Genomic DNA, 13,638 nt, shown 5'->3' with positions numbered 1-13,638 from the left:
ATTATTTCATTCCTTTGTAACACACCTGAAAGAATTTCCTGTGTTTGTTGATCTTGACCTCAGCCCTTTGTTAGAAGGCAATATGACAGCTGGTAGTGTGGGGAAGAACTTGCCTTCCTTTTCTTTCTACTAATTCCACTTCCAGAAATAATGCAGACATAAACTCCCAGTTTTGCAAATTTGTCATTTTTATTAAAAAGCATATAGAAGGATCTATGATAGGACATATTGCTATACAATGTTTATTAAACATCACTGCTATTTAGAAGTCAGCTAAGGATTAAATATACATATATTAGGAATATATTCTTAACTCTGAACATTGTCTCTGATATCTAGAATGGACAGGTGATATAGGTTTGGTTATAAGGTATTTTTCATTATTCCTCTTTTTTTAGAATCTTCTGCTACATTGAAGCTCAGGATTCAAGCACATGTAGATAATCAGTGATAACTCTGTGGATTTATGGACTTTGCAACAAATAAAAATGATATTATTTTTAATTATATAATGGTATTCTGCACTATGACAATCAAGGTGATTCTTAGGAGCACTTATATCTGAGAACTATACACATATATGATAATTACGGTGTTATTTTGCATTTTAAAAGTTGAGAGTATAAGTCTGGTATCATGTACATAACAGGATCACCTGCAAAGGACTTCACTCTAAAGTTGTTGTGCAAGGTGAGATGTTATAGTACCTGGGATTGGACTCTGGCTCTTAAAATGGGAGTGGTATCTTATTTCTAAAAAGAACATGAAAATTTTCCTAACATCTATTTAAATTTCCAAACCATGAAGAGAATTCTCATTGTGGAAGAACTGTTCAGAGAAATGAGAGTGAAAGAATAATTGCAATTAAATAATATTATCAGGCACTCGATGTCCAATACCTGTTTCACATTCTGTGCAAGCAACATGTAATTAGCAGACTAAGCCTAGGGAGGACTTTGCTTTTCCAACAGCCTTCCTGAATGCACTGTTGACCTCTTTGTTCCTCAAGCTGTAGACCAGGGGGTTCAGCAGAGGGATGATCATCGTGTAGAACACAGATGCCATTTCATCAGTGTCCATAGAATGACTGGAATTTGGTTGTAGGTACATGAAGGTGATGGTCCCATAGAAGATGGAAATGGCTGTGAGGTGGGATGCACAGGTGGAGAAGGCCTTCTTCTGTCCCTCAGATGAATGCATCCTCAGGATGGCAACCAAAATAAACAGATAAGAGCTCAAGATAACCAAGAGAGTGAAAAAAATATCAAATGCTGCCAGTGTGAAAAGCACAATTTCATTTGTGTAGATATCTGAGCAAGAAAGAGCCAGCAGTGGGGGAATGTCACAGAAAAAGTGATTGATCACATTGGAACGACAGAAGGAGAGATGGAACGTGAAGGCAACATGGATAGAAGCCTGCAGGAGTCCACAGGTATAGGAGGCGGTGACCATTAAGACACACACAGTGCTTGTCATGGTGGTGGTGTAATGCAGGGGCTTACACATGGCTGCATGGCGATCCAGGGCCATGGAGGCCAGGAGGAAACTCTCAATGATGGCAAAGGCTGCAAAGAAGAACATCTGGGCTGCACATGCATTGTAGGATATGGTCTTATCTCCTGTGAGCAACCCCTCCATTACCTTCGGAGTGACAGCTGAAGAATAAACACAGTCCACCAGAGACAGGTTACTGAGGAAGAAGTACATGGGAGTGTGGAGACGGGAGTCCAGCAGGATCAACAGGATCATCCCCAGGTTCCCGACCAGAGTGAAGAGGTAGATGAGAGTGAAGACCATAAATAATGGAACTTGTAACTCGAGGGCATCTGTTAACCCCAGCAGAATAAATTCAGTCACCTCTGAGATGTTCTCCATCACAGTCAGTTGGGAGTTATCATGAGAAAGGACTGATGAGATGAGAAAACGAATCCTTGAAGTTGTACCAGATGATGAGAGCTGCTCATGTATAGCTCCTTGTTCACAGAGGAGTCTGTGAAAGAAGATGGACTGGTATCTGGGTACAGGTTAATTGGGTTAGGTCCTTCTTCTCTTTAAATTAAGGTGTCATGGATTGATGTGGAAGGGTCTTTGTCTACTGTGGCTTCCATGTTGCCTATATCATGATTCTTGGACTCATTTCTGCTTTTCTTATGTCTGGGATCTACTGCAATGAACCACACAGGAATCTTTTTTTACTACATAGAAGTTCCTGCAAGTACTCTTCTCTAAAGTATAAGCAAAAACCTTAATCATCAGAAAACTTAATACAAGCAATATTTGGTTATGCTTTGGATGTAATGCAGCTAAACCTGTCCAACGCATTTCCCATTTCTGATAAACCTTTCAGTGACTTGTTCCTAATAGATGAAGACATACAATGATTTGGGGTCATGCTCTAGGGAGACTCAAGCTTCTTTGTCTAATTTGTAGGGGCATTTTATTGGAGGCTTCCCTTTAATCTTTGGGCCTGTCGGTAAATGCATTATTCCTGGGGTACATTCTTGGTGATAAATTGCCATCTTTTAGCACCACACATACTAAAGGACAAACTTTCAAAGGTTGAAATAATGCTTACATTTCTCTTTATTCATGTCACAGTTATTATTTTCATATAGGTTAATTGTTTCCCTTTCTAGCATTGCCCATCCCTTTTCTATATTTGTGGGGAGGGAGAATAGAGGAGGACAGTAGAGTTACTTTCATTCTGCCCTAGAAATTTTGTGTCCCCAACACAGCTATATTTTATGGTGCATCTGAGGTACTCACCTCAGGTTGCTCAGGTGAACTTCTGACTTTAGAACGCTGAGTGATCCTCTTCTTTCCTGGACAAACAATCCATCACATTCAAGGCAGGAATGGTTCTGCCCTTGTTGCTAAGGATAGCCAATGTGAAAGTCATTTTTTCCCTCACTCATAGTCTCATGTATAATAATAATTATGGAAGTTCTTTGAAAACCATATATAATTTTGTACAAAATTATTTGTGGGTGCATTAGGATGATATGCCATCAAGCTATTCTTTCTGGTGCATTCACACTGCACATAATATAATTTAGTCAATTTCATTCTCAGTGTTACCTCTTTAATTTCATTCTCAGTGTTACCTCTTTCTCTCCCCTTCTCCATCTTCCTAATCCTGTCCACTCTGCTCCACTTATCTCCCTTCTATTGTCATCAGATCTTGTTTATCTCTAGCTTCTATGTATGAGAGAAAACAGTTTATCATTGACTTTCTGAGTCTGGCTTACTTCAAGTAGAATGATGTCTTCTAGTTCCACCCACTTCCTGCAAGTGACATAATTTTGTCCTTATTTATAGATAAATAAATAGAACTCCATTGGGTATTTATACCACATTTCCTTCAAAATACTGACATTTTTGAATGAAGTCACTGGAGCTATTACATTCCATAGTCTATCCCATCTCTCTTTGCGGTCCGTCAAACATTTAACCAACACTATGGAATGTCCAAACTTAGATGTTCCTAGAGAAAGCAACCAGAGAACTGGGATGATCAAGTAGATGCTGCAAGAACCACAACTCTTAAATTTGAAAAAGGAAAAATATAATCTTCACGTGGCTATCCTATAGCACATTCCGATTATGAGAAAATGAGGAATGTGCTCTCCCCTTTAGTCTAACCATCACCCCATCCTTTCATACGAGGTGGGGCAGTGAGCATGGACATCTGGATGCTACAGAGCAGCACCACGGGGAAGAGAGAGTAGGGGAACAGGGGTGAGAAGACCAGCAGTAGGTGCCTGTGCTGCACTGTTTAACGTAACAGGGATGGATTTCCTTTTTATTTTGTTTTCATTTGTTAAAAAAAAAAAAAATGGTTGGACATTCTATTGTTCCATAGGATTCTAACCACATATGATTGTCTGTTTCCATAATACTTACTTTTGTCCTGGGAACAGTAAGAGGGCACAAATGAGGTGGTATGGAAGACCTTCATATGCAGACTGTTGTCCCAACGTCCACCTCCAGGAGCACATCTTGGAGGAGACTGTCCTTCCCCACTTGGGCACCTCCGTGCTGCGGCACAGAATGTGGGCTGGTGCTCTTGCATTTAAACATCAAGGCAGAGATGGTGGCTTTCCACACAAGTCTCAGGGGAATCACTCTTATGTGAATGGAGGTCTCTGGAGATTCCTGATCCCACGCTGGCCCTTTGGACCTGACCCTGACTAGACAATGCCAAGGAGGAGGTTTCCATTTTGACTGAGAGTGCTTATGAGGACATGGTCAGAAACTTAGAGGGAAGAGCTCCCAGTCTTCATACCAGCTGTGCCCCAGCCAAGTTAGTCAACAAGGATGTGAACTCATGGGATCTCTGGCTTTGGAAAGGTCAGGACCCCATACAAGCTTTGACATATCTAGCTTCTTCCCAAAGGATTTTCTCAAAGATGTGTCCACAAAATCTTCTTCATCTTCCTCTTCCTCCTCCTTTTTCTTTCTTCCTTCTTTTAAAAGGCCCGTTTGTCTTCCCACTATAGAAGTGTTGTGGGGATATTTTTCTGTTTTCTTTTAAAAAATATCAATGTTTTGGGGGGTATAATGTGATATTTCATTACATGTCTACATTGTGTAGTGATCATTGTGTAAATAGGGGTGATTTTCACACCCTTTGTTTAAACATTTATCATTTTTTTGTGAGAGCATTAAAATTCCTCTTTTCTGGTCATTTAAAATGTGTAAAGTTTTATTTTCAGCTATAGTCATCTTACTGTGAAATAGTATTATAGTAAGGGGGAGTATGTCCTATATCTGCCTAAAACTAAGTACATGGATCCATTTATTTTTCCTCTAGACTTTTGTTTATCATCATTGATACTAAAACTCAGGGTAGATTTTTCTCTTTAATCAGTCCAGACGTGGGTAGTCATTCTGCTTGAGCTTCACATCCTCCTCCTGCCTCTCCCATTGCAGTGTGACCTTGGCCAGGTTAGTTTCTCTCTCCAAACTTCATCATATCACTTGTAGAAAAGTGGAAGGACAATATTGGTATTCAGATGCTGTATCTGCTTCCTGTATTTCTCTGAAACTTTGAAGTTGACAGTGTCACCAACTTATTCTATCAAATGGGTGAGAGAACAAGCAAGGTGGGTCGTTTCTGAGATTAAGTATGGTGAAGTCTGTGTACAACCGATCAGTTCTGCCTTTCCCTACCAGGATAGCTGAGGAAGCTCCATGCCCCACAGGGAGTAACTCCAGGTGACAGAGACTCCTCCCTGGACCTGAGTGTCTGAGTGAACATGTGGAGAGGGACCAACCCGGTCCTGAGCAACCTGTGATGTACACATTGTTGCCTAAGTAAGAAATAAATCCTCATTATGTTCAATTGTTGTAGGCTTAGATTTATTCTTTACTTTATGTGACCCTGACAACCTTGCCTAATACAATTCATCATAAACTCTGTTTTCTTGTCTGTGCATCTATTAAAAAAAAAAAAAAAACAGATAACAAAATTTTGGGTACTACTTCCTCTTATAATTCATGCCTTCTTTTTTATATAACAACATTATTGTCATATAATCACCAGAACAGGAAATTCACCAATTTAAAATATGTGTTTAGAGTTGTCAACTCACACAATTTAACACCATTTTTACTATCTAAAAAACAAAACAACCAAAAACTCTGCCGTTTAGCCTGTTTCCCACATCCTCTCATTCCCACCTTTCATACCTACCCTAGGAAATCACTTATCTAGTTTCTGTCTGTATGATTAGCTCAGAACGGACACCATATAAATAGAACAGGCTTTGATTGGTCAGAATAATGTTTTCAAGTTCATTCAGTTTGTGGTGTTCACCTGTAGGTCACTTCTTTTTACCTCTGAGTAGTGCGCCGTGAGGAAGTACCACACTGTGTTTATCTTTTCATCAGTGGATGGATATTTTTTTTCTACTTTTGGCTACTTAAAAGTATGCCACATGCGCATGGTATTTGTGCGTGCATATTTTTTCTCCTGGGTACATACTTCAGAATTTAATTTTTGTGTTTTATGTCCAGTAGCATGGTATGGATCTTTCTCCAAAATCCACGTGTTGGAAACTTAATCCCCAAAGCACTGAGGTGTGGAAAGTAGAGCCAGTGGGAGGTGTTTAGGTGTATAGCATTGGATGGATGCTGCTAGCACTCAGGCTTACACGGCTGGGTGTGTCTGTCTTCTGCTCTTCTGCCATTTGGGGACAAAGTTCATGTATGACCAGACCCACATCCATTTTCCTGACTGCTCAGAAAGGCCAGTGACTGGAGGACATGTTATTGGGGGAAGGTTAAAGATTTACTGGAAAAGCTAGAAATGCAAAGAGGTCAGAGGCTTTAGACCACAAAGGCCACTGGGAGGAACTCAGGGTTTCAAAGGGCTTCATGGGGAGGGAAGGAGGAATAGGAGGACAAGGCTCAGGAAGACTGCCTCTGAGTTGTGGAACCAGCTGGTCTTTTCTCTCTCCTTTTCGTTGGAACACCCTTGACTTTTGTCTCCCAGGCTAGTTACTGTAATAAACACAAATTTTCTCTGTACATAATTATACATTATCTATTCTTTTCCCTTAAGCTACAGGGTAGGGTTAGCATGTTGGGTGTTTCACGTTAGACGAGGTATATTTTGAAGTTGTCTGGAGGACGTCTGATGTCCTGAGTTCGGCAACTCTAGAAAAAGTAAGCTTCACGAGTCAAGTTTTCTTAATTAGTTTTCCCAGGGACATCTAACCTCGTAGTCACCATGCGGAAGGCGTGTTCATGGGAGAGCAGGGTGAGGAGTGGAAGGTGCCTGAGTCGAGGTGTCAGCCACAGCCAAGCCAGCTGGAGACGAGCGTTTTCTTCTGCTGTGTGACCTCCATAGTCAGTGATTTTTAGTGTCAGTTTAGAACAATGAAGCTGGAGGGTTTTTAGTGTTTCGCCTTGGTTACAATCCCTTCTGCCTTCTGCCACGTGAAGATGTAGCAAGAAGGCCATCATCCTGCAGCACATGCCAGTCCTTGGCCTTAGACATCCCAGTCTCCAGAGCTGAGAGAAATAAATTTCTGTTCTTTGTAAGTTACCCAGTCTGTGGTGTTTTGTTATAGCTGCACAAACATTATAGGAAAGCATTTGGTGCCAGAGGAATGGATTCTTGCTATAATAAATAAACTAAAAATGTGGAATCAGCTGAGGAACTGGATAGGAGATAGAGAATGGAACAATTTTGAAGTGAATTCTAGAAAAATCCTAGGTTGACATAAATGGACTATAATGGATGATTCAGTTGAGAAGGACAGACAACCTATAGGGAAGCCTCCACATTCTTAGAGATTATTTTAGTGATCATGACCAGAAGCTGGCAGTAATATGGACATAAAGACTTTCCTGATGATGTCTCAGCTGGAGAGGAGGAGCACGGTATTGAAAAATGGAGGAAAGGCCATCCTTATTACAGACTGTCAAAGAACTTAGCAGAGTTGTGTCCATGCTGTAAAACTTAATAGAGGACAGAACTTAAGAACGATGAACTGGAATGTTTGGTGGAAGAAATCTCTGAGCAGCAAGGCATTCGGGGTTCTACATGGGTTCTCTTAGCTGCAACCTTTGAGCAGAGAGGAAGTATGAAGTCCGAATCTGTAATAGCAGAATGTGAAGATTTGGAAAATGCTCAGCACAGCTGGGTAAAGAGTAAAAATGTAGAAGAGGCAACCATGGCTGTGGCCAAACCACCCTCAGAGAAGATCAGGAATGGACAGAATGAAACCCGGTGCTATTCGCCAGATGGTGGGAGAGTGAGTCCGAGGGCCTTTCAGAGATCTTCCAGGAAGCGCTTCCCATCTCTGCGCAGAACGTTGAGGCCTTGAGGGCAGAACGGTTTGAAGAGAGGTGCCCAGGGCCACCTGGGTCTCTATTTCCCTCATCTGGCATCGGACTCCTCCACCACCCCTGCTGTGGATCAAGCTGGCCCAGGGGCAGGTCTGTCTGCCGCTCCAGAGGGCACCACAGTGAGCCTCCAGAACTGAGAAACACATTTCTGTCTTTATGAGTTACCTGCTCTGTGGCGTTTTGTTGTAGCAGCAGAAATGGACTAAGACAATAACTCCATGCTTGACTTTTTTCTTTTCCCTTTTTGAACCCGGGGGGTGCTTAGCCACTGAGTATTTTTATTTTTTTTATGTTGAGACAGGATCTTGCTAAGTTACTTAGGGCCTTGCTAAGTTGCTGAAGCTGGCTTTGAAATTGCAATCCTCCTGCCTCAGCCTCCCAAGTCTCTTGGATTACAGGTGTGCACCATCACACTGGGCCATGTTTAAACATTTTATGAATTGCCAGGTTGCATTCCGAAATAGCCACACCATTTAACTTTCCCCCAAACAAGGCATTAGGGTTCTTATTTTTCTAAGTTGTTCTTGTCTAGCATTTACTCTTGCCTTTCTTTTTTATTTTAGCCGTGTTGTTGTGTCTGAAATGATATGCAATTGTGAGAGTGATTTGCGTTTCCTAATGGCTAACGATGCTCAGCATCATTTCTTGTGATCATGGTCATTTATATACATACTTTGGATAAATGTGTTTAGATCTTTGGTCATTTATTAATTGGTTTATTAGTCTCTTCATTACTAAATTCTAAGCATTTCTTGTACAGATTCTAAATATAAGACCTTTATTTGATGTAAGATTTGTAAATATTTTCCTTTACTATATAGATTTACTCACCAGTTTGTAGATCCTACTCTTTGAAGAAGAAGCTAATTTTGAGGAAATTCAACACACCTACATTGTTTGTCTCTCTCTATGCTTTTAATGTAGTATTTAGGAATACTCACCTAATTTATCATCACAAAGATTAACTATTATTATGTAAGCACCATATAGATGCCATTTACACATAAGTCCATACCAATCTCTCTATTGGTCAAAGAAATGATTCAACTTCAGTCTTTTTATTTGTAATTTTTTTTTTTTAGATTATTATTCATATCGCACAAAATTTACCATTTAAAATTTTTACAGTCACAGAACTCATTCCTCCTATCTAATTTGATCAACAACCCCCTATTCCCGATCCCCTACTCCCTCTAGACTCTGGTAACCCCCACTGTCTTATCTGATTCCATGAGATTGACAGTTTTTGGTACCAGGGATTGAACCTAAGGGTGCTTGACCACTGAGCCACCTCCCCGGTCCTTTGTACTTTTAATTCTGTGGCAGGTTCTTGCTAAGTTGCTTAGGGCCTTGCTAAGTTTCTGAGGCTGACTTTGAACTTGTGATTCTCCTGCCTCAGTCTCCTGAGCCACTGGGATTACAGGCATGTGCCAATACCTTGCTCAGCCTATGAGATTAACTTTTAAGATTTCACAGGTAAGTGAGATCTTATGGTGTTTGTCTGTGCCTGGCTTCTTTCACTTAGGTTAATGTCCTACAGGTTTGTCTTTGTTGTTGCCAATGACTTAATTTCCTGTTTTTTAAAGGCTGAATATAATTCTATTATATATATGTGCATGTATGTATGTATATATGTATATGTAAGTATAGAAGTCTGATATATATATATAAGATTTTCAGTCCATGTGTCTATTGCATAGCATCATGAGTATGGTTAATAATAATATATTGCATATTTCAAAAACAGCTCAAAGAATTTTAAATGTTCTCAGTTCAAAAACTATTTGAAGTAATAAATATGCTAATTAACCTGATTTGATCATTTCACAATGTATACATGTATGAAAACACTACATTATACCACACAGATGTTATACACTATATTTTCCAATTAAATATAAAATTAAAAAATATAAATTGTGGAGAATAGTGCTAATAGTTATTACCAAGAACACAAACAATAATACATGTTGGCGTGGATGTGGGGAAAAAGGCACACTTTTACATTGCTGGTGGAGTTGCAAATTGGTGCAGCCACTCTGGAAAGCAGTGTGGAGAATTCTCAGAAAACTTGGAATGAACCCAACTTTTGACACAGTTATCCCATTTCTTGGTTTATACCCAAAGGACTTAAAATTAGCATACTACAGTAATGCACCCACATTAATGTTTCCAGCAGCTCAATTCACAATAAATAGATTGTGGAATCAAACTAGATGCCCTTCAATTGATGAATGGATTAAAAAAAAAAAACTGTGGTATATATACATAATGGAATATTATTTAGCCGTAAAGAAGAATAAAATTATGGCATTTGCAGGTAAATGGATGCAGTTGGAGAATATCATGCTAAGTGAAATAAACCAATCCCAAAAAACCAAAGGTTGAATGTTTTCCCTGATAAGTGGATGATGGTCTATAATGGGGGTGGGGTGTAGGAGTGAGAAAAGAATGGAGGAATTTTAGATTATGTAGATGGAAATGAAAGGGAGGGGGATATGAAAAATGGTGGAATGAGACAGCTTTACTCTATGTACATGTATCATTACACAAATGGTATGAATCTACGTTGTGCACAACCATAGAAATGGAAAGATGTACCCCATTTATATACAGTGAATCAAAATGCAGTCTGTAAAAATAAAAAAAAATTTAAAAATGCACAGTGATTTTATATTCACGATGTTTTAGAGTCCTTGCCAATATCTTATTTCAGAATATTTCTGTTACTACAAAAATCAATCCAATATATTAGTTGTTATTACCATTCTTCCTGTTCTCCTATCGCCTGTCAATGAGAAACCAACCATTTTTTTTCTATTGACTTGACTATTCTAGATATTTAATATAAATGGAATTAAATAGGATTTTTTTTTAATTTTAAAAATTTGTTCCAATCTGCTGCACATGACAATAGAATGCACCCACACATTTTGATAGATCATACACAAATGGAGCGTAACCTCCCATTTCCATGACTGCGCATATTGCAGGATCACAATGGTCATGCAGTCACACATACACACGGGGCAACAATGTCTGCCAGACTCTACTGTATCCCCCAGCCTATACCCCTTCCCCTTCCTTCACTCCCCTCTATGTAATATAAAGTAACTCTATTCTTCCCTGTCCTCCCTGCCCTATTGTGAATTAGCATTTGCATGTCAGAGAAAACATTCAGCCTTGGTTTTTAGAGTTCAGCTTATTTCTTTTAGCATGATATTCTCTATCTCCATCCATTTACCAGAAAATACCATGATTTCATTCTTCTTTAATGCTGAGTAATATTCACACACACACACACACATATGTGTATATATATATTTATCACATTTTCTTTATTCCTTCATTTGTTGAAGGGCACCTATGTTTGATTCTTTCATTTATAATCGTGCTTTCAATGTTCTTCCATGTTGTATTGCAGATGAGCAGTCCACTCCTTCTTGTGACTGAATAACATTCCATTGCATGGATATGCCACATTTTATTCATGCTTTCCTTAGTGGATGGGTTCCTTTTACTTTCTGACAATTGTGAATGAACTATTAACATTTATAGACAAGGTTTTTACTTTCTGAAAATATGATTTCAATTCTCTTAGGTTTAAGAAACAAAAAATAACTTGGTACTTAGTAACTCTTTTCCTTCTGATTAACACCAAGCTGCCTTCTGTAGTAGCTCAACAGTTTGCATCCTATGAAAAATGTATCTGGATTCTTATTTTTTCCCTGTGTTTCCAAATTTTGTGATTTCTCATTTTTTAATTGTAGCCACCCTAGCAGGTGTAAAGTGGTATTCCATGGTGGCTTTGATTTGTATCTTTCTTCTGAGATACATGATTCTTATTTCCCCATTGTGTATCTTCTTTGGAGTGTTGTGTGTTCAAACAAATTTCCCATTTTTAAAATGGACTACTTTTTAATGATGAGCTCTATGAGTTCTATATATATTCTGAGTATTAATCTCTTTAAATATATAAATAATATATTTTCTTGTATTCTCTATGTGATCTTTTCACATTTTTTCTAGTATCATCTGATGCACAAAACTTACTTTGAATCAAATGTGATTTATCTGGTTTGCTGGGTTCCTTGTGCTTTTTCCGTTATATTGAAGAAAGTCTTGCTCAATCCAAGGTTATAAAGATTTATGTCCAGGCTTTCTCCTGTGGGGTTTCAGGTTGTGCTTTTCATTTTACAATTGTCTTTGATACATTAGAATTGTTTTGCCTGTAGTTTAGGTATGTAACATGACATTCTGATAGGCTTGTGCATTGTGCAATAATTACTAAAGTTGAGCACATTAATGTATCTTTTACCTCATATAGCTACCTTTCTTTTCTTTTTCTTTCCTTTTTTCAATGGTAAGATTTCCTAAAATCTACTAAATTGGTAAATTACCAAGTATTTAGCACAATGTTAATAATTATGATCCTAATCTTCTAGTTAGATTGATTCATGCTACTTAACTGGAAAGTTGTACATTTGGGCAAATATCTTTTATTCACACTTTTCCCCTACCTTAATATCCACACTCTTTATTTATGATTTTAAGTTTTAGAGTCCACAAAGTTGGAGGTCTTACACTAGTTTAAAAACATATTGTGATATGACAGTAAGTCAAACAGTCTGGTGCTGGTATAAAGACAGACACGAAGAACAATAAAGTAGAAGAGAGACCGCAGAAATAAACCCATAGGTAGGGTCTCACTGACCTTCCACGGGGGTGCCAAGAATGTACAACAGGTCACGAGATTGTGCTGGCAAAACTGGATATTCACACTGAAAAAACAAATCGGATCATAATCTGACATCATAGGGTAAAACCAACATAAATCAATGCAAAACGGATTGAAGATTAAACATAGACTTGAAACTATAAAACTTCTACAAAAAATAGGAGAAAATTTTCATAGCATTGGTTTTCCCAGTGATTTATGGAATAAGACACCAGAAGCACAACAATAAAAACTGAAATAGAATAGACAAGTGGGCATACATCAAACTCTAACACTTCTGCACAGCAAAGCAAAATAATGGAATGGGAGACAGTATTTGCAAACCATATATCTGACAAGGGGTTAAAATCCATGATGTGTGACGATAGTGGAATGAATCCAAAACATTTTCCTATGTACTTACAAATACACCATAGTGAATAATCTCACCATCATACACATCCATAAAATGGGACCAAATTCTAATAAGACATACTCCATGCTCGTACAATTATATCAAAATGAATTCTACTGTTAGATATCACTAAGAAGAATTAAAAAAAGAATAGGAAAAAAATCCATAATTTGTAAAGAACTCTTAGAACTTAATAGCAAATAAAACAACAAATAGTTTATTGAAAAAATGGGCAAAATTAATTCTGCCTATCCAAGAACATGGAGATCTTTCCATCTTCTAAGGTTTTCTTTAATTTCTTTCTTTAGTGTTCTGTAGTTCTCATTGTAGAGGTCTTTCACCTCTTGTGTGAGATTGATTCCCAAGTATTTTTTGAGGCTATTATGAATGGGGTAGTTTTCCTAATTTCTCTTTCAGAGGATTCATCACTTATGAATAAAAATGCATTAGATTTATGAACATTGATTTTATATTCTGCTACTTTACTGAATTCACTTATGAGTTCTAGAAGTTTTCTGGTGGAATTTTCTGGTTCCTCTAAATATAGAATCATGTCATCAGCAAATAGGGATACTTTGAGTTCTTCTTTTCCAATTCGTATCCCTTTAATTTCTTTGGTTTGTCTAATTGCTGTGGCTAGAGTCTCAAG

At 38.2% G+C, this 13,638-nt stretch overlaps 1 protein-coding gene across 1 annotated transcript; it reads right to left on the bottom strand.

The window, feature by feature from the left end:
• Positions 1-930: 930 nt before the first annotated feature.
• On the bottom strand, positions 931-1,875 carry LOC306638414 (olfactory receptor 5B12-like; the record flags this gene model as incomplete). Its single annotated transcript, XM_079101706.1, has 1 exon — positions 931-1,875. One exon carries the CDS (start codon positions 1,873-1,875, stop codon positions 931-933), a length of 945 nt encoding a protein of 314 aa, XP_078957832.1.
• Between the last annotated feature and the right edge of the window lie 11,763 nt (positions 1,876-13,638).

The sequence above is a fragment of the Sciurus vulgaris genome, assembly GCF_902686455.1.
Source record: "Sciurus vulgaris genome assembly, chromosome: 11".
Lineage (NCBI taxonomy): Eukaryota > Metazoa > Chordata > Mammalia > Rodentia > Sciuridae > Sciurus > Sciurus vulgaris.
This window is presented reverse-complemented; position numbering and strand designations above follow the sequence as displayed.